The sequence below is a fragment of the Haplochromis burtoni genome, unplaced genomic scaffold, assembly GCF_018398535.1.
Source record: "Haplochromis burtoni strain Fernald_Lab_line unplaced genomic scaffold, NCSU_Asbu1 Contig_31, whole genome shotgun sequence".
Taxonomy (NCBI): domain Eukaryota; kingdom Metazoa; phylum Chordata; class Actinopteri; order Cichliformes; family Cichlidae; genus Haplochromis; species Haplochromis burtoni.
The window spans coordinates 362,157-382,662 of NW_024582392.1; the positions used below are offsets into that span (position 1 = coordinate 362,157).

At 41.9% G+C, this 20,506-nt stretch overlaps 1 protein-coding gene across 1 annotated transcript; it reads left to right on the plus strand.

Moving 5' to 3' along the window:
- The first annotated feature begins 853 nt into the window (after positions 1 to 853).
- Positions 854 to 18,272, plus strand: pip4k2ca (phosphatidylinositol-5-phosphate 4-kinase, type II, gamma a). Its single transcript, XM_005918738.2, has 10 exons — positions 854 to 1,319; positions 3,663 to 3,760; positions 4,017 to 4,113; positions 4,496 to 4,642; positions 13,607 to 13,753; positions 14,008 to 14,046; positions 14,158 to 14,271; positions 14,534 to 14,798; positions 15,745 to 15,848; positions 16,237 to 18,272. Exons 1-10 carry the CDS (start codon positions 1,161 to 1,163, stop codon positions 16,315 to 16,317), a joined length of 1,251 nt encoding a protein of 416 aa, XP_005918800.1. The 5' UTR covers positions 854 to 1,160; the 3' UTR covers positions 16,318 to 18,272.
- Positions 18,273 to 20,506: the final 2,234 nt, after the last annotated feature.

The window sequence follows — 20,506 nt, forward strand, 5'->3', positions numbered from 1 at the left end:
GGTTTTGAGGAATCTGCTTTATGCAGCAGAACCTGGGGAAGAAGAAAAATCATGTATGTTATTCTGTGTGTTTTTATGGCAATCACCCACAACTCTGTCTACTACAATTTGCACATTTACACCCTTATCAACCAATTAAAAGCCATCATATATTTACTGTGCTTGTTTTATTTTTTATGTCTGTTAACTGTAATTACAAAGTCATTTTTATTTTACTCTATTTTTTATTAAATAGCTAAAGACATTAAAAATAGCAACACTACTTTATTGCATTAAAACAGCTGTATTATATTATAATACTCATCTTTATTGTGCCATATTCATATTCACACACACACACACACACAATATTTTTTGTTATTTGTCATAATTATTATTATTACATCTTCAACTTATTCTTTTGTTCTCCACCTATACATTTTTCTCAATTTTCCTTAATTTTTTTAAGGAAACACTGCACACCTAGCTGAAATATGCCAAGTTTTTGGATAATTGCTCTTTAGCACAGAAGAGGATTAGAGCCACTAGGAGAGAAAAAGTGGGGATGTCTTATTTTTTTTTCAGATTTCTGAAAATGACTGAAAAACTGGAGAACTGTTGCTCAAAACCACTTGAAAAAACTTTATTCTAAAGTTTGGCTGCCTAGAAGCAAAATATAAAGAAATGAAGGCTGTTTCAAGACTTTTGCACATTACTATATATCAGTATTAAGATAATATTTACTCTCATTTTCAGATCTATGACAGAGATGAATTAACATTTGATATGATCCAGTTTTTAAGAAACCGTATCCAACTGACGGAGAAATGAATCGTACACTGACCACGTGGTCTATAATAACACAGGTGGGCTCGAGGGGGCGGTGGTGGACTGTCTGTCAGTGATTACATGGAGCTGTGAAGTCACGCTTGGGTGAAGTTAGTAATGATTCATCTCCTCGGTTTAAACGTTAAGCGGTGCTCTGAGGAAACAGCGTCAGTCTGACACCAGCTGAGCGGGTCTGGTGACCTTTAGTTGTTGCGAGCCTGGACAGAACAGCGCGAGGAAGGTTAGCCGCTTTAGCTTGAGAGCTCCGGGTGACGGCAGCCGTCAGGAAGAGGCGTCACCGCCCGCACCAGCGCCAGTCGGAGCAGGGCACAAGGGGGAGACGGTCTGCGGCTATGGCTGCCCTCGGTAACACGGGGGCTACCTCCAGTCCTATGGTGATCCTGGCGCCCAAAACGAAGACGAAGAAGAAGCACTTCGTGCAGCAGAAGGTGAAGGTGTTCCGGGCTAGCGACCCCGTGCTGAGCGTCTTCATGTGGGGCGTTAATCACTCGGTGAGTCGGTGTTAGCTAACGTATCAGTAAATGCTAATGTTGGTGCTAACTCAGTGTTAGCATGAAAGCTAGCCAGAGTACAGGTAACATCCCCGGACAGGTGAGGGTGTTAGATCGAAATCCGTCTGGTTGAGTGACAGTACACGTTCACCTGGAGAAAAACACGGATGTTTACAGAGCTGCACAAACGGTGGGAACTTGTTTTGCGGCACACAGGGCTGAAAGGTCTTTATAGTCGTACAGTTTATTTACAAAGCAGGTAAATGTGATTCTGTCCTGCTGAAGTTTCTCACGAGTGAAAATCATTCACATAAAATCCTGGCTAAAGAATTCCCGGTGTAGTTTAATATTCATGAACTTTCAGATGTATATATTATTTGAAGGGGTCACAACACCTGTCACAATTTCTACATAACAGATGAATGAATGGGATAAACAACCATAAAAGACAAGTATACATTAATACAAGAACATTCAAACTTGGCACATACGGGCTATAAGACCACAGAAAGCATCTGTGTTTTGACAGCCATCCATCCATCCATCTTCATCCGCTTATCCGAGGTCGGGTCGCGGGGGTAGCAGCCTAAGCAAAGAGGTCCAGACCTCCCTCTCCCCAGCCACCTCCTCCAGCTTGTCCGGGGGAATACCAAGGCGTTCCCAGGCCAGCCGAGAGATATAATCTCTCCAGCGTGTCCTGGGTCTGCCCCGGGGCCTCCTCCCGGTGGGACATGCCTGGAACACCTCGCCCAGGAGGCGCCCAGGGGGCATCCTTGCCAGATGCCCGAACCACCTCAGCTGGCTCCTTTCGATGTGGAGCAGCAGCTGCTCTACTCTGAGCCCCTCCCGGATGGCCGAACTTCTCACCCTATCTCTAAGGGAGAGGCCAGCCACCCTTCGGAGGAGGGCCTAAAATTAAAATGTTCATATTTCAAGATCGGTTTGAATTCCCCCTTTAAATGTGTCAAACAGGGGAGATCAGGGTGGTTCTAGTCCGTTGTGTTTGGGTGGGGCGCTAGAAATAAAGGATAGGGAACTGATGAGATGAAAACTGGAAGTTTGAGCAGCTGACTACTAAAATAAAGTAATCTCTCTCTGAGATCACTGTCTCTCCTTCCACGCTATCCCAGCATCGCTGTATGATGACTTGTATAGGGTGAAGATCCTCACTTAAAGTCTGCATGTAGCTCAGTCTGTAAATCTTTTGTGCATATCTCAAAATGCTTACAAATACAAAAGGTGCATCTTTGTGGGTGGGGTGCACATGACCTCACAGGTTTCCTTCAGTATTGCCACACTGATGGGTCAGTTCCTGTAAAGAAACAAACAAAAAAAAATAGAACTGTGTAAATGAACAGATTCCTGGTAGAAAGCATTGTTACGTTCTAAAAAACTTCACTTGAAGGTTAAACGTGCTGAATCATGCAGAAACTCTGACACAGCTGTCAAATAATGACCACATCTGAACAATAACAGCCTTTAAATTTCAACTAAAATATTGGAAACACGTTACAGCTCAAATGTCTTATTATTCTTTTTATTCTTGTCCTACTGTTCAATGAACGTGATGGCCTGCTGAGCATTTTCTTCTTGGAGCTATTGGTGGACGCGTTAATTTATAAACCGCACTCCATGTTTTATTCAGTAGGACCTGAAACTAGTGAATGAGCCCATAAAGTCATGAAGAAGGTGTTTGCTGTGGTCACAGAGCAAATTAGCTGAGATCCATGCAGACTTTGTGCCCCAGAGTTTGCCTGTGGTTTTGAGTAACAAGAGGATTGCTCCACTCTATACTTCATTTATAAAAGTAGCTCATTCTTAACTACAAATAATAATTTTTAAAAAGTGTCAGATTGAAAGCAATTTTTGAAAAGTAATGAAGTAATTTTAAACGAAACATTTGATGCTGCTTTAATCCAAGATATCAGCAATCTGGTGCTTTTTCTCTTCTTACATGAAAGACATTTGATGGCCTCATTTTGGATTCTCTTAAAATGATTAATGAGCCGCTTTAGTTGTGCAACATCAGAAAACTGACAAGTCCCCACAGTGCTGTCTTACAGCTTGAGAGTTACAAATGTTTGTTTTCTAAATCTCTTCTAAAAATCTCTTCTTATTGCCTGACTTGTTTTCTCTTCATTTGGCTTGTTTCTTGTCATTTTCAAGTATTTTTAATCATTTTCATTTGAATGGTTAATGCATTTTTAATCTTTCTGTGAAGCCCATTGTAACATTAAGATCAGTTGTCTTTCATTGCTTGTAAAAACAAAATGATATTTGTCAGTTGTGGGTTTATTTCAGACACTGAATTCTGTTTAATGATTGCCTCTTTTTTTTCTGCAGATTAATGATCTCAACCAGGTGCCTGTTCCCGTCATGCTGCTGCCCGATGACTTCAAAGCCAACACTAAGATCAAAGTCAACAACCACCTCTTCAACAAGTAAGACTCAGAAATGAGCACATTTTCACAAGGAACAGATTGAAATTTATAACTAGTCAAGTGAAAATGTAACTTGCTGACCCCTTGAAGCTTTTGAGAAACTACAAAAAACCCATCGGGGTATAAATCAGTGATAAGACTGGATGTTTGTGTTGGACTGTAGAGCTGGACAAATGTTTTGGAGCTGAAATTTAGTGAGAAATAAGTCATGTTTGTCTTGGAATGAGTTAAGTTTCCTAACTGCTTCCTCTCACAGGGAAAACCTCCCAGGACATTTCAAGTTCAAAGAATACTGCCCTCAGGTCTTTCGAAATCTAAGGGAACGGTTTGGTATTGAGGATCTGGACTATCAGGTGTGTAAAGTTGAGTCGTTGGCTGGTGATCACTGATGATACTGTTGAATGGCGCATTCAAAACAAATATGAAGTTTTTGCCTGGCTCGAGTACAAACAGTCTGCGCAGCGAAGAGAATTGACCTGAATTTGCTTTGGGCTACACAAAGACAGCAAGTATTAGTTGTAAATCTCCTGGCACCACCGACAATCAGAAACGGAGGATGGCTGTACTGAAGCCATTTGAGAGGCGGAGCTTTCATTGGTGGTACTGCATGTTTGGGGCGAATGCACCATAAGGGATGATCATAGCTTGTTTTCATAAAAAATGACTGAAATTACTTCTTGCCTTTAGTACTTTACTAAAGATGAGTGCCTGTGCTAACCTGTGTGACGTTTCCAGGTGTCACTGACTCGCAGCCCACCTTTCAGCGTTGATGATCAGGGAGAAGGCCTGCTCCTTAACTCTTACGACCGGACGCTGGTGGTTAAGCAGATCTCCAGCGAGGATGTGGCAGACATGCACAACATCCTGTCAGAGTATCACCAGGTATGCTTATAGCATGGACTGTTGTGTGTGTGTGTGTGTGTGTGTGTGTGTGTGTGTGTGTGTGTGTGTGTCAGGTCAGCCAAACTAGTGATGTCTGCAGGCCATTTAGACGTGTAGAAAGCTTTTCTGGCCTGCCCAAACCTTTAATTACAACTCTGATCAGCACACGTCATTTTTAAATCCCATGGGTTTATTTTCTTAGTACTTTCTCTTCCAAGTGTAATTATTTATAGTATTTTATGACATTTAAAACTTTTTTTTTAAAGATTATTTACCTTGTTTTCCTGGCTTGAGATTAAATTTCATGGAAGCACTGGTCTGCATATAGTTGAGGCTTAAGAGTCTGTGTTGGCTCACCTTACAGAAGGCTTTGGCTTTTCCTGTTATTAACAAAACTGTATTTAAACCCTCCCAGCTAGTTTCCCAGACTTGGATTAAACCTAAGACTAACACTAAAAGAAAGGTTTGAACATTGCAGTTGCTTTTATTCTAGGGCTAGGCTTATGGCATGTCTGGTAAACTAAGCCTATATATTTTTATTTGTAAACCTGAGTCTTGGTGATTTTGGGTGACATTCTTTTTTGGGTGACAAAAATTGTATATGCAGGATAAGTTTATTTATTGTTAATAAGTTTACACGCCACATTTGTTTGTGGCATGTGGCTTGTTTGTTTGTTGTTTGATGGTTACTTTTAAAAGGTCTCTGCCTTGTTGTGTGGAACCAGTAAATGGTAAATGGCCTGTATTTGCATAGTGCTTTACTAGTCCCTAAGGACCCCAAAGCGCTTTACACTTCAGTCATCCACCCATTCACACACTGGTGATGGCACAATGATGTAGCCACAGCCACCCTGGGGCGCACTGACAGAGGCGAGGTTGCCGGACACTGGCGCCACCGGGCCACACACCATTAGGCAACGGGTGAAGTGTCTTGCCCAAGGACACAACGACCGAGACTGTCCAAGCCGGGGCTCGAACCAGCAACCTTCCGATTACAAGGCGAACTCCTAACTCTTGAGCCTCGATCGCCCCAGTGTCATTAACTGAAGTCAAGTCTGACGCAGTTAGCCATTTCCGTTCCAAATGCCTCTTCAGATCATATTTAGATAAATACTTGCACTGGAAGTTAAAAGGGTGTAAATTCCTTCAACTACGATCGAGTGATTAGTTACAGGTGTTAACATACCATCTAGGTAACAATGAGAAACAGATTTACTAGCAGTTAGTTTCTAAGTTTAACAATAAACGAAATTCCAAAAACCAAAACCCAAGTGGTTTATGGGACTATTTTTGTCTTTCTTAAGACACACACGCGTACAAACAGACAAAAGCCTGTGTGGTGCTGTGAGATTAGATCCTCCTGTACCAACACATGCAGAGCCAAAGATGACTGCAGGTGTCTGTCAGAAAGCCTGTGTAGAGTTCCTTCAAAACAAAAATGAAAATGAGGTCCAGCCAGGTAAAGTTAACACAACACAGGTCTGTGACAACTGTGCGCAGCTATTTCAGGTATTTGAGATGAGATGCGATCTTTGAAGAGTTGGTGAAGAGTTCAGTGGAAATCAAAGTGGTTTTGCCTGAAGTCCTACATTCCTATTGACTACAGCTAATATCAACAAGACAACAATGGCAATGTCTGTTGCAAGTTTTATGGTTTTGGTTAAATGGTTTCAATAAAAATACACTCTGAAGGTCAGTGACGTACAGCCCTATAAATGCTGATGAGCAGATTAGTCAATGTATACCTGTGGTGTATCAGAGATAACACTATCCACACACTCAAGTCAGTGACTAATATGATGTTGCATGGTTAGAGTAATTTGTTGCAGAAAAGTAGCGTTACTAGGGAGAGTCACTGATCAATAAGTGACTCTAGTTGTATGGTTTGATCTGCCATGACAGGAGACGGCCGATTAGCCTCTAAATCATATTCTCATTAGACTGAGCTACGGCCGACATGTGCCTCTCGGAAACAAGCGTGGTTGTTAGAAAGTGTAAATACCTGAATTCAATTCAATTCAATTTTATTTATATAGCTCCAAATCACAACAGTCGCCTCAAGGCGTTTAATATTGTACAGTAGATCGTACAATAATAGATACAGAGAAAAACCCAACAATCATATGACCCCCTATGAGCAAGCACTTTGGCGACAGTGGGAAGGAAAAACTCCCTTTTAACAGGAAGAAACCTCCGACAGAACCAGGCTCAGGGAGGGGCGGGGCCATCTGCTGCGACCGGTTGGGGTGAGAGAAGGAAGACAGGATAAAGACATGCTGTGGAAGAGAGACAGAGGTTAATAACAGATATGATTCAATGCAGAGAGGTCTGTTAATACATAGTGAGTGAGAAAGGTGACTGAAAAGGAAAAACTCAATGCATTATGGGAATCCCCTGGCAGCCTAACTAAGGGGGGATTCAGGGTCACCTGGTCCAGCCCTAACTATATGCTTTAGCAAAAAGGAAAGTTTGAAGCCTAATCTTAAAAGTAGAGATAGTGTCTGTCTCCCGAATCCAACCTGGAAGCTGGTTCCACAGAAGAGGGGCCCGAAAACTGAATGCTCTCGCTCCCATTCTACTTTTAAATACTCTAGTAAGTATTTAAAAGTATATAAACCTTTGATTTGACTCTGAAAAAAATGAGGATATGAATTCAGTTGTTCTTGTTTGCGTCTTCCTCATCGTGCAGCAGCCAGTACTATCCCCACGCAGCCATTTGCCTGTTAATTTTGCATCTCCTTTACTTCAGAGAAGTCCAGACTCTCCTATGAGGGCTGGTTTTTGTGATCAAGCTAGTTTTGAAAACACAGCGCTGTTAAATAAGCCTTGTTCTCATTTAAAAAATAAGAACATTAAAATGGTGAGTTAAACAAGATTATGACATGATAGTGAGAGAGCCGAATGATATCTCTGTGTGAAAGCTGAGAGTTTTTAAGCTGACAGTGTTTGTGCTTTTTTTCATTCAGGCTGTGGAGAATATAGTTATTTTATGCAACTAATGCTTAAGATTCGGGTTTTTTTTGTTTGTTTGTTTTTTTAATCTTTTTTCAAACCCATCCTGTTTGTGGATCACAAAATTGAATTCATAAACATTCTTTTCTGAGGAACAGAGTTTATTTGATATTGTAAATGTCAGTTAATATTTAACTGGTGACACACATTCTTAGCAAAAACAAACAAACAAAAAATTATATATATATGTGTGTTATTAAAACCCGATTCTTTGATCCCCATGATAGAACAGAGAAAACCCGACTCAGTGGTCAAAACATTTATAATTCTTTATTCAATCATCTTCCGGAAGAGAGAGCCCTGCACAGCCCAACGCCAGTTGCAGGATCTCTAACATTAGAATCATAAAATGTGTCTCATATATATGTTTTATTTTGGTACTTTACATGTCACACAGTTTCAACAACTCCTTATATGGTACAAGTTCCTCTTTTCTGTCTGGCTTCCCGTATTTATTAATATGCTTGTATAGCTCTACACTAACTTCCTGTTTTTCAGTCTGGCTGAGCACTTAGTTTGTGAGTCAAACAGACAGTGTAGATGTCAGGGCCTTTTATTGTGAAAGGAAGAAACAGGAAGAAGCCCTTTCTGAACGTTGATAGAACAGGTATTGGATTTTAATAATAAGAAGACAGCTGAGCAAACACTAATTTTAGTTACGTTTATGCAAATTCATGTCAATACAAAGTTAGACCGATTAGAAGGCTGACTTGCTTCATATTATCTTTTTTCCCATCCATCCATTTTCTTTCAATTATCCAGTTTAGGGTCAGGCTTCAACCTTTTTCTAGTGTCATAGCGTGAGGGGCACATCAAGAGACTTTTAACCTCACATCTTTACTGAAAGATCACGTTTCCTTCAACAGTAATCTGCTGAGAAGCTGCAGGAAGAGTGACATTAATAAAAGGGTGACATGCAAGTTGGAGACTGTCCCAGTTGTTTCTTTTTCATCCTGCAGTGCGACTATAAATAAACCTCCCCATGAGCATCTTGAGTCCTTTCTGCCTGCTGCTCATTCAGTCAGCCCTGAGTCTGTCTGTCCATCTCACCTCCTGTCTGCTTTCCTGAGCTGTGTGTCTGCTGCTGCGCGTGTCCTACTTCACGTATTTTCTGTCTCCTTCATTTGGACCTTTGCAGCTGAAAAAAACAAAAGCATTTGTCCTGGAGGTCTGGAAGTAAGCATTTCGTGCAGATTATGAAAACAACTATTTATAGATTTGGCAGCAGGCTGGTGCTGTGAGTAAGAAAATAATTTCTTATTGTCTTGAATCATCCTTGATGGAGATCCTGGATTTGGTTTAAGGTGTTTCTCAGACACTCAGCCAGGCCGTTAACCTTCCTGTGGGCGGAAAGCCCAACTGGAAGACGATATCCTTCTGCAGACCAAAGCATTTCTCATCATCAAGGTTAGCCAAGGTTGGTTTTTTGTTTGTTTGTTTTTCTGTTACAGTCACAGGACACCTTTGCGCACAGGGCTGAACAAACACGCTATATTGTTGGTTTATTAAAGATATTCAAATGTTCATATCGCCACATCTGTGTTCATGTAAATATCAGAGTACATTTGAAGGGGAGATCAGAGCGGTGACATGCTTTCTTTCCTGTTTTGTTTGTTTACGTCAGGTTTTATTTGCCATTTGCCGTTCGGCCTGGTGCAGCTGAGTCATGTAGATGATTCAAAACTAGATCTCACTTCAGGCTAAACAGTCCACTGAGCAAACCTTTGGCTGCTTTGGGCTCTCGGTGGAATGTGTAGCCTGTGGTTGTGCAGCCTACATAAAAGTGCGAGGGAGATGAGGAAAATGGCAGCTCTGTTTCAGGACGTTTACTTCATTCAGCACTGAATGAACTCATTGTTTGTGCGTTCTGCATTTTAGTTTGTTTTGTAGATCAGTTTGTTTATTGTGAGTTTTCTGGAGGATATTTAACTTCTGTGCTACATTTTTAGCCTGCAGAACATTTGTTCGCTTGGACCGGACTTTACTTCAGCATTACTCAAATGAATTTTGACAATATTTTGGGTGAGGTTTTTTGGCAGGTGTAGGGATTTTGTCTTGAGGATCTGGTCTGTTGATGCTGTGATAGACTGGTGAGCTGTCTAGAGCAGCGGTCCCCAACCTTTTTATGCGCCATGGACCGGTTTATGCCCGACAATATTTTCAGAATCAGAATCAGAATCAGAATACTTTATTAATCCCTGGGGGAAATTATTTTTTGTTACAGTGCTCCATTTTCAAACCAACATTAAGACAAGACAGACAATACACTAACTAAGAATAGTACAATATATACATATATACACATACATACTTCACTCATAAATAAATAGTTGAAAAAGAAACATGTGTAGCTGTAGCAGCAAACAGTGTGTTAAGTGGATGCGTTGTACAGGGAGATGGCCACAGGCAGGAATGATTTCCTGTGTCGTTCAGTGGTGCTTTTCGGTAATCTCAGTCTCTCACTGAACGAGCTCCTGTGACTGACCAGCATGTCATGGAGTGGGTGGGAGGTGTTATCCAACATAGTCTTTATCTTGGACAGCATCCGCCTCTCCGACACCACCTTGAGGGTGTCAAGCTCCATCCCCGCAACATTGCTGGCCTTACGGATCAGTTTATTAAGTCTGTTGGCATCTGCGACCCTCAGCCTGCTCCCCCAGCATGCAACAGCATAGAGGATCGCACTGGCCACAACAGACTCATAGAAAATCCTCAGCATTTTCTGGGAGATGTTGAAGGACCTCAGTCGCCTCAAAAAATAGAGACGACTCTGGCCCTTCCTGTAAAGTGCTGTGGTGTTTTTAGCCCAGTCCAGTTTATTGTCAATGTGAACTCCAAGGTATTTATAGTCCTCCACGATGTCAACACTGACCCCCTGGATTGAAACAGGGGTCAAGTGTTTCCTGGTCTTCCTGAAGTCCACGATCAGTTCCTTGGTCTTTGCCACGTTGAGCTGCAGATGATTCTGCTCACACCACGTGACAAAGGAGTCGACCACAGCCCGGTACTCTGTCTCATCATCCCTGCTGATGCATCCAACCACCGCAGAGTCATCAGAAAACTTCTGAAGATGGCAGGTCTCTGTGCATGGACCGGCCTTTAAGGTGTCGCGGATAAAAACAACAAAATAAAACTAGTACCGGTACCGAAAAAAGAAAATTTATTCATAACACATGTGAAAAGTCCAATAAAACCGAGTAAACGATAAAAACGATAACAAAATAACGCTGAAAACCGATAAAAACCCTGAAAACTATACATTTCACACCTGAGCCTCAACTCTCGCGGCCCGGTACCGGTCCGAGGCCCGGGGGTTGGGGACCGCTGGTCTAGAGTGTACCTCGTCTCTCGCTCTACAACAAATGCGATGGGCTTCATTGGCTAAACGATCCAAAATAGAAGGATTTTTATAGCAACATTTTTAAATGCATTGCAATAAAATTACATTATATTTGCTCGCACACATAGTAGTGTAGTCCTGTGTCTTTGTCAGCCAGTAGTAACAAAAGAGAGAGTGCAAAACAAACTGTCAAAAAGAGCGTCAGCACAACAGTGATGTGCATCCAGAGAATGGGCAACTGTCTTGCTTCCACATGTTTCCTGGCGCCTGTTTATAGTCAATCTGTTGACCAGATAGTCTTGGAAATGCAGATTAACATTTTATTTGAAGTAATCTGGAAACTCATGATATTTGTTTGTTGGGTAGGTATTTGCATTTTGGTTTGGGGTTTCATGTATTGGTTTATTTACAGCGTGGGAAAAAGATAGTTTAAGCGTGCGCATCTGATCATCACGTCATTTCACCAGCTTTGTTGCTAGATAATGTTGTGATAATGAACAGTTGGCTGAACATGTGTCACTGGCTTCGGTTGGTGATGGAGAAAGCAAAGGTGATGCCTGTGATCACTTTGCATGTAAATCTTAACAGCACAGCTTCTCTGTGTGTAGTAATTTTAACAACACCTTCAAAACTTTAACCTCCCACACTGTAGACTCAATGAGCACTTTATTAGGAACGCATGTACACCCGCCTGTTCATGCAGTTATCTAAGAATGTTCTCTAGATACACTCCAGGGGTGGGGCTGGTTGGGTGAGGCACCACCACATTGAGATGTTTTATATCCCACTGCTTATGGTGCATGTTTTCTTGGTGTGCCTCCAAACTGTTTTCATTTGTACACATTACAAGTTTTTCTTAACACAGATGGGAGCGGTTTACTGACTTAGCCATAATTTTGAAATGCTTGTGTGCCACAGTGAATCAAGTGAGTGTAAAATATGAAGGCTCCATGTAGTCAAGGCTTCAATTTGAACTTGAATTTGACACAACATTTATCGACTTATGTATAAAAGTCATGCAGATCGCTGAGCTGAACAGAAAAGCATCCACGTGTATGCAAGCTGCAGATCCTCTGACAGCCTCGTGGTCAGAAAATGGTGTTAGGACACGAAGAGAGATGTCTTTTTAACACCGTGAGCATCTATTGGTCTGATGGGACACTGAATGAGGCCAGTCTCAGGGAAGCATCTATTTTAACTGACTGCTATAGCGAGTGCTGAGCACAGCTAAAAGTCTGACCCTGATACACTCAGTAATTGGCCTCCATCACTTGTGAAGTTAACATTTGGGTTTGTTGATAATCTTTTGAGTTATCGATGCTAGATTTTTGGCCCATTCTCAAGTCAAAGCAATTGTTAATTCAGGGCACTGTCATCTTACTACAGTGGGCGTGTCCTCTACCTACTGATGTGTGAATGAAACTCGATGCCTAAGTAAACACTTTGTAAACCACATTTGGTATATTGTTCTTAGGAAAGCTGCCGTTATGCACAGCTGCTGAAATAAGTTGTTCAACCGGTCTTAGTGCAAAGGTCTGTCTAACTTTAGTTTGTTGGTGATGGAGTACCAGATGAAAACAAGAAGTATTTCGAGTTTCAGCGTTTCCCATGCATGCTTGCGAGCCAGCCAGGCTTATTAATGACTGCCCAAGTATATTTTTGCTTGTTTTTTATGTGTTTCCATCTCATGTTTTAAAAATTCAGTTGCTACTTACCAGCGCAATCACTTCACCTTTTGTGTTTCCTTAGCGACGGGGTCCCTAGCCCTGCCGCTGCTGTGGCGGTCCTTTATCATTCAGCTGCTTCTTCGGCTGAATCAGGATTTTGTCCAGCTGTTGGATGAACGCCTTCTCCAATCACTGCACGGCTGCTATGCAGCTGCAGTCCAGGAGAGTAGAGTAAAAAGCAGAGTTTAGACTTCATCAATTTTTTTTGTGTGTTTTCAGCAACATGGACACCCAAGTTTGTAAATGAAATAATTCTAGAACAAAGCAACATAGGAGTTTTAGATTGATACTACTAGGAGGCTGTTTCTTATCAGTCTCACTCCTGGTGTAGTCTTCCAGGTTTGTTCTTCAGTGGCAGTCTGCAAACACGTTGTGCTTGCATTGCAGCTGGGGGGGTCAGAGAGTAGGTTTACTTTATCCTGAGACATTTTGGCAGCCAAACCAAGACGCTATTCCGGAAAATAGTTGGAAGTTTACCAGAGAAGCAAATAATGTTTGCATGCAAATCAGCGTAGGTACAACAAAGGATGGATCAGTAAGAAACAGGAGCAGACCAAGCATGACCCAAGTGTACAACACATAATGATGTGTCAGGGCTTTAAAGTTTATGATGAATCTCATTTCTCCACGAGAGACGATATGAAGCATTGCAAAGACCCTCAATTTAAATTTTCAGTTGAATTGAAATTGAGACATTGATCTCAATTTCTCCAGCACAGACATGAAACTAGAGTTATTAATCGCTCTTGCTTCAAAAGAGAGTTTGAATGTTTGAAGCTTTAACTTCAGTTTTTGTTCGTTGTGTTTGTGAAGTTGTTTCTGCCGTTGACATTAATCCTCCTTTTCCACCTGTCATGCAAATTCACAGTCATTTCCTCTTTGCAGCACATAGTGAAGTGTCACGGGAACACGCTGCTGCCACAGTTCCTGGGTATGTACCGCGTCACCGTGGACAGCGAGGAGACCTACCTGATGGTCATGAGGAACATGTTCAGCCACAGACTGGTGGTGCACAGGAAGTACGACCTCAAGGTGAAGAGGAACTGCATGGCAGTCTGACCTTTTTTTTTTAATCACTGCTTCTCATCAGTGATTCACAAATTAATGAGGAAGTCGTGCTAGTTTCCACAAGTTGAGATTTTGGAAATGGTCCAAATTTATTCATGATTTTATTAGAAAAACAAAATGATTATCTGTTTAATTTAGTGTTTTGCTCTTTAAGATGGTCTCTCACTCTTTCTGTTTGATGTATCAGTGGTAATATTAAAAGCAGTTTCTCTTTGTAGGGCTCTCTGGTGGATCGGGAAGCAAGCGACAAAGAAAGGGTAAAAGAAACCTCTTCCTTTGTCCTCTTTTCATATCATTATGATGTTTTCTGTCTTATCTCAAAGCCAAGAGTCCTCCTGAGATGTATAATTTATTAATTTACCCCGAAGGTCAAAGAGCTCCCTACCTTCAAAGACATGGACTTCAGGAACAACATGCAGAAGGTTTATGTGACTGAGGAGGAGAAGGAAAAGTTCATGGAGAAGCTAAACAGAGATGTCGAGGTGGGTGAGCGGTTTTGTTGTTGTTGTTGTTTCTCTCCTCTGCCACACAGTGGCAGTATCAGCCCGCTGAGGTTGCTCCTCTGTTGCTGTTTAGGAAATATTAAATGTATTTACTTAAATTACTAGTGAAGGAGGAGAAGTTTCAGTTTTATGAGGAAATTGCAGATCTGTCGTGTTTTAAGAGTTTGAAAATCGAAGTAGGTATTCTTTTTAAGCTTGGTTATAAAAGCCTTTTAGAAAACACTGTCCTCTCCTCGCTCAGTTTCTAGTGAGGCTGAAGATCATGGACTACAGCCTGCTGCTCGGCATCCACGACATCGGCCGAGCTGAACGGGAGGAGGAGGAGTGTGAGGAAGAGGTCAAAGAGGAAGATCCGGAGGCAGAAAACGGCCTTGCACCGGGTCCTACGGTGGGCTCTTATGGCAACTCTCCGGAGGGAATCGCTGGTTACATGTCCTCCGTCAAGCCTCTGGGGCCCGGGGAGTTCGACCCCTACGTGGACGTGTATGCAGTTAGGAGCTGCCCAGGTGAATACTGGTGGGGAGGGGATGCTTAAACCTGAAAGTTAGCTGACTGCATTGATCAAACCAGTACCAGTGACTGTTTTCTGTCTTCATTTTATTTTTTAAACCAACACCAACCGTTTGTTTCTACATGTTTTGAGTCATTGTGTGATGAATCAATCAGTGCCTCACAATCAGCCGATTGTCTCTGCCATGCAAAATTACGCTTTCGTGCTATAAATAGTTTATGAGCTCCAGGCTCCAAAGTACATGGGGGTGGGTTTAGCACTCAAGCTGGTTTATTTCTCCCAGCATTTTTGAGCAGGAGACGGTCGTGTAATATTTAGGGATTAAAATAAACAACTTGCACCTTAACTTGTTTTTGTATTCTGTGATTTGTTGTGTGGCGAACTTTGAGCGTGAGTATTATGGGATGTGTCATGGTTCAAATAGTACTGCACCATTTTAAAGGCTATGACACAGAGGACGTCTTATTCCTGTCTGGAGAAAACTACCAAAGGTCATATCAAGATGTCAGAAGGTGGCATATGAAACGTCTCCTTTTTACCCGTTTTCTCCAACCAGGCAGGTTGTCTGTTGTTTGAGAATAATTTTTGAAGAAAGTCATATTCTAATCCTTGTAATTGTTGTTTATTGCTGTGAAAAGGAGAGGCATGTTCTGTGTAACAGCCTGGAGATATCACCCTGACAACTTTAGATCCTGAAGAAATTTTTTTGGAAGTTGAGCCTGGTGTTTCAGATTTGGTTGATTTTCTTTTATTCAGTGTAAAAAAAGAAGAAAAGCCTTTTACAAATGACTGTAAAGTAATAATATAGATGTAGAGGTTCTAATTTTAATATCTGAACAGGGAGCTTTTGGTTTGGTGCTTTTTAAATGAGACCTGTGACTGCCGCTGTCACCACAAGCCTGGTAAAATAACCCAGATTGTTCTCTGCCTTTTAATCTCAGGAGCCCCTCAGAGGGAGGTCTACTTCATGGGCCTGATTGACGTGCTCACGCAGTATGACACCAAGAAGAAAGCCGCTCATGCAGCAAAAACGGTCAAACACGGGGTGAGTAGCACAAGAGAGGTGGAGGGCTGCTGTCAGCCGCTCGAAACACTCTGCTGTACCCGTACGGAGGTCGAGAAATTTACAGATGAAGCTGGTCGCTTAGATTATTGTAATTCCTTGTTTACTTGCTTATAATGCCTCCCTGAAACGACTGCAGGGTGTTCAGAATGCTGCTGCTAGGCTTTTGACAAAGTATCCCAAATACTCGCATGCCACTCCCCTGCTGATCCAACTGCAGTGTCTCCCTGTTAAGTTCAGGGTCAATTTTCTGCTTCGGTGAAGCATTTTGTGATTTTTATCTTGAAAGGTGCTATATAAATAAAATGTTACTTTACTTACTGACAATGTTATGTATTTATTTGTTCCCCCCTCTCTCTCTGTGTTCCAGGCTGGTGCTGAAATCTCCACAGTCCACCCCGAGCAATACGCCAAAAGGTTTCGTGATTTCATCTCAAACATATTTGCGTAACACTGCCACAGGTCGATCCAATTGAGAGCTAAAAGTCTTCTACTATAGACTAAAAGTAGTATGCACACACACAGGTCATTCTTTAGAGTTGATGATCTGAGGCAAGACTTAAGTTGTAGCAATATAATATACTACTTCTGATGCATATATTTATTTTTAAGATGTATTTCTGTAGATGTTAACACTTAATGAATTAACTCTGGAGCAATAGGGTACCTGCTGTTGATCAGTGTTGAAAGTGTTAAACTGCATCTGTGTAAGTTCAGATATTATGTCTCTTTCCTCTGCTTTACTTTGGTTTTCCAGCTGTGAACTTAACTTAGATTGATTAAACTTTTGCTTTTGCAGAGGATTAGATGAGAACACTAATTTCATGTGTGAAATAAATAGGAGATGTTGGCTTAAATAGAATAAAGGAAGTAGAGGGGAATGGGTTTCATAGCTCTTTCCAAAAGTAACAAAAATCTGCTTATATGCACCTCTAAAGCACCACAGAGGTAACCTTGTGGTTAACATCTCTGGGTTGGACGATAACTGCTGATTGACGATACATTTGGAGATGAGAGGTTTCTGTGTGAACGATCCATCAGTATCTGAGTGTAACGACTCAGATTGAGGCAGACTTGAGGCACCGCATCAAGTCTGCCTTACAGATACCCCCCCCCAAAAAATGTCAATGAGGTTTATTTCAAGCAAAAATGCTATTCAAAATTGTCCCAAATCTCGGTTTATTGAACTGGGCTCAAATCTGGTGACTGTGAAGGCCGTAGCATAAGATTTGCATCCTTCTCACGAGAGAATTCAGCGAACCCTTGTGCTCTGTGGAAGGAGGCGCTGCTATCAGGAGAAATACTTCATCACATGAAAAGACAGAAATCAGTCAGAAGAGTTTAGTTTTGACTTGCAGTGATGCTTTCATGTCAGTCAACTCACAGACTGCATACACCCCATCTGATCTTAAATGGCTCAGTAAAATAATAACCTAGTTTAAAAAAATCTACAAAAGATGTATATCTCTTTTTTTAAATAGATTTTTAAATACATGATAAAACCACAACTTCATTTTCTTAGACAGTTTTTGTCATTGATGAGGTTTAGAGGTGCCAGTAGGCAGATGTTCTCTCGGCAACAAAACATATTCCCTACACCCTGTGAGCTTAAGGAAGATTGGTATTAAAGGCAGTAGTACACTAGGTTCTGCACTTGAAGAATATTATTATTTATGTATATATGGACGCCATTTGATTTCCAGTGCCAAATGTGTGGGATCAAAGCTTTATAAAAGCAGGATTTGCACTTTGAATGAGTGTTTTGCTGCTGAGCAGGTAAATGAAACGCAGTTTGAGCAGATCAAATGCTGATTTCCACCAAAGCCTCCATTATTCTCATCATTAAAATGTGTAGAGCAACGTTGTCACAGTTAAACGACCAGAAAGAAGAAAATAGAAAGCATATGGGACGATTTGGCCTGCACACATCTCTTAGCCTGTTAGGATATTCGGTAGTTTGAAGGTGATTTATGAAGGTGCAAATATTTAAGGATCATTTCTGCCTTTTAAAAAAATCATGTGTTTTTGATGTTGTTGTTGTTGTAAAATAAATATGAAAACAGCTTCTGAGAATGAGCCCATCCGTCATGATTCTGACTCCTGGTGCAGTATTTTGTGTGTTGAAATGACCGATATGAGTCACAGTAGCATTAGGATTATGAAGTATCATGTGTGTAATGTAATGGTGTTTGAGATTTAGTGATGACCAGAGTACCGTGTGAAACATTCTGGATATAAACACTACATTTCAGTCGCTCAGCCTTACAGCAGTGGGATATTAAACAGCATTCCTGAACAGTGACAGGGCAGTGATACTCTCTGTATGATGCCTCATCTACTCCATGATTGCACATGTATTTTTACAAATCAGCTTTTGGACCAAAATATATTTTACCAAGAATTTCTGGAAAGTGTTCGACTCATCATTCTTGTGTAATTGTGTAACTCTGCGTGCGTGCGTGTTGGTGTGTGTGTGTGGGGGGGTTGGTGGGTGAGGGGAGAGCTGTATGCTCACCATCTCAACTTCTAAATGTAAAAAAATGTGTTAAAATGAGGGGGGGGGGAAAGATTTGAGGTTCTACTGTTTCAGCGGCTCCTTTTAGGAGTTGCCACAGCAGATCATCTGCCCCCCTCTCTAGCATCCTCTTCAGTCACACCAACACTCTGCATACCCTCCTTCACTACATCCATGAATCTTCTCTGTGGGCTTCCTCTTTTCCTCCTGCCTGGCAGCTCCATCGTCAACATCCTTTGACCAGTGTATCCACTATCCCTCCTACATATGTCCAAATTATCTTCAGCTTGGCTCCTAACTTTGTCTCCAAGCTGCTCAACCTGAGCTGGCCTTCTAATCTTGCCCGCCCTCTTTACTCCCAGTAAAAATCTTAACATCAGTGCTTGAGATGGAGTGAGTACAGCTGGTTTTATTCTCCTGCCTTTTATCTCTAATTCTTTAAGTGGCTGGCCAGTATAGTAATGGTTTGCATTTATATAGCGCTTTTCGAGACCTTTAATGCCACTATTCATTCACTCTCACATGCACACACTGGTGGAGGCAAGCTACAGTTGTAGCCACAGCTGCCTGGGGCAGACTGACAGAGGCGAGGCTGCCATATCGCATCGGCCCCTTTGGTCATCACCAGTAGGCGGTAGGTGAAGGACACAACGACCAAGACAGACAGAGCTGGGGATTGAACCGGCAACCTTCCGGGTACAAGATGAGCTGTGATACCTTGCTTGGCAGTTTCCAAGGCCTTAGGTATGGGCAGCTTGCTGTACTTCTTAGGCAACCCTTTCTTCATCGCATCTTTCTGCAGCTCTGATAATTGGCTGACTTCCCTCCGTGCTACCGTGATCCTGGCTCCTTCTCCATGGAGGGAACTGCTGGCTGTTCATCTTGTAGCCAAGCATCTCTGTGACCACTGCTACCATGGTGTAGATCAGCTGTTTAGTTCCCATGATGGTCTCTGTAGAGATTGTCCGTAACGCTGCATTCACATCATCTAGTAGACCTTCAGAGGGTAGTCTTGGTACCTGGCTACGGAGGGTCCAGGTACCAAGTGTGACCTGATCTTTCAGGTCACACTCAACGCTCCTTCTGTCAAACTTTGACGTCTTGGCTCACTTTTGCTGTAGCATGTGTGTTGTATATATCATCAATCTTCAGTTGTGATAGCAGTTCTTTTTTTTCAGAATGTTGGAACGCTGGGCCACTAATTGTTTGGATGTTGGATATTGAAGATTCCATAGGTCCCACATCCTCTTCAAGATGCTCCAAAGGCGTATAATGTTACCACGATGTTATCCAGAGCGAGAGAGGGAGATAGATATACATAAAGCCCATTTTTCAGGCTCATTGTTGGTGTTTTGGTAGCTACCATGTAGGCAGTTGAAACCAGAAGTGTATAAAATTCTAGTATTTCACTCACTAAAGCTGAAGCACAGTTATTTGGAGCTTAAAATAATGGGGAAAAACACTGAAAAAGCCCCATCAGCTGAGGTGATTGGTTGTGTTTGGACACCTGTTAATCTTACAATACTCAGTCAGTAACCATCCTAAGAAAAATTAGGTTGCATATGGGCTATACAGTCAAACGTTTGCAGATATAAAGTGATAAATCTGCAAGTGAAAATGTTTTGGATTAGAGTTGCAAGCAGTGCGAGTAAATGGTTACCCTGGAGGTAGTTTGTTAGTATTTTGCAGGTCAGAATAATCAGATAAAGCATAGGTGTTGACATTAGAGCTGTTCTTAGATAATGTGATGAAGGTCAGGGGCTGCTTTTTGTCTCACTGTTTCCAAAAGATGTGTTTCTGCTGACTGGTTCCTTCCTGTTTCATCAGCAGAGATCAAATCTGCTGACTGGTTCCTCCTTGTTTCACCAGAAAACCGAAGGGGGGCCCAGTCAACAGGATGGGCACAGAAAGACAGAAAGAGGGAGCAGTTGAAGGGTCAGTAAGCAACAAAGTGCTGACCGCCCCCAGAGACAGTAGGAACGTTGAGTCCAGAGAACGGATCCCATTAATCAGTGTGAATCGTGGCCAAAACAAACCTTCCTGCATTCTCCCCATATATTGCTGACCTTGGTTTAGCCCCAACTGTGAGGCCATGGCTTATCCGGGCTCACTCATCACGTGCACT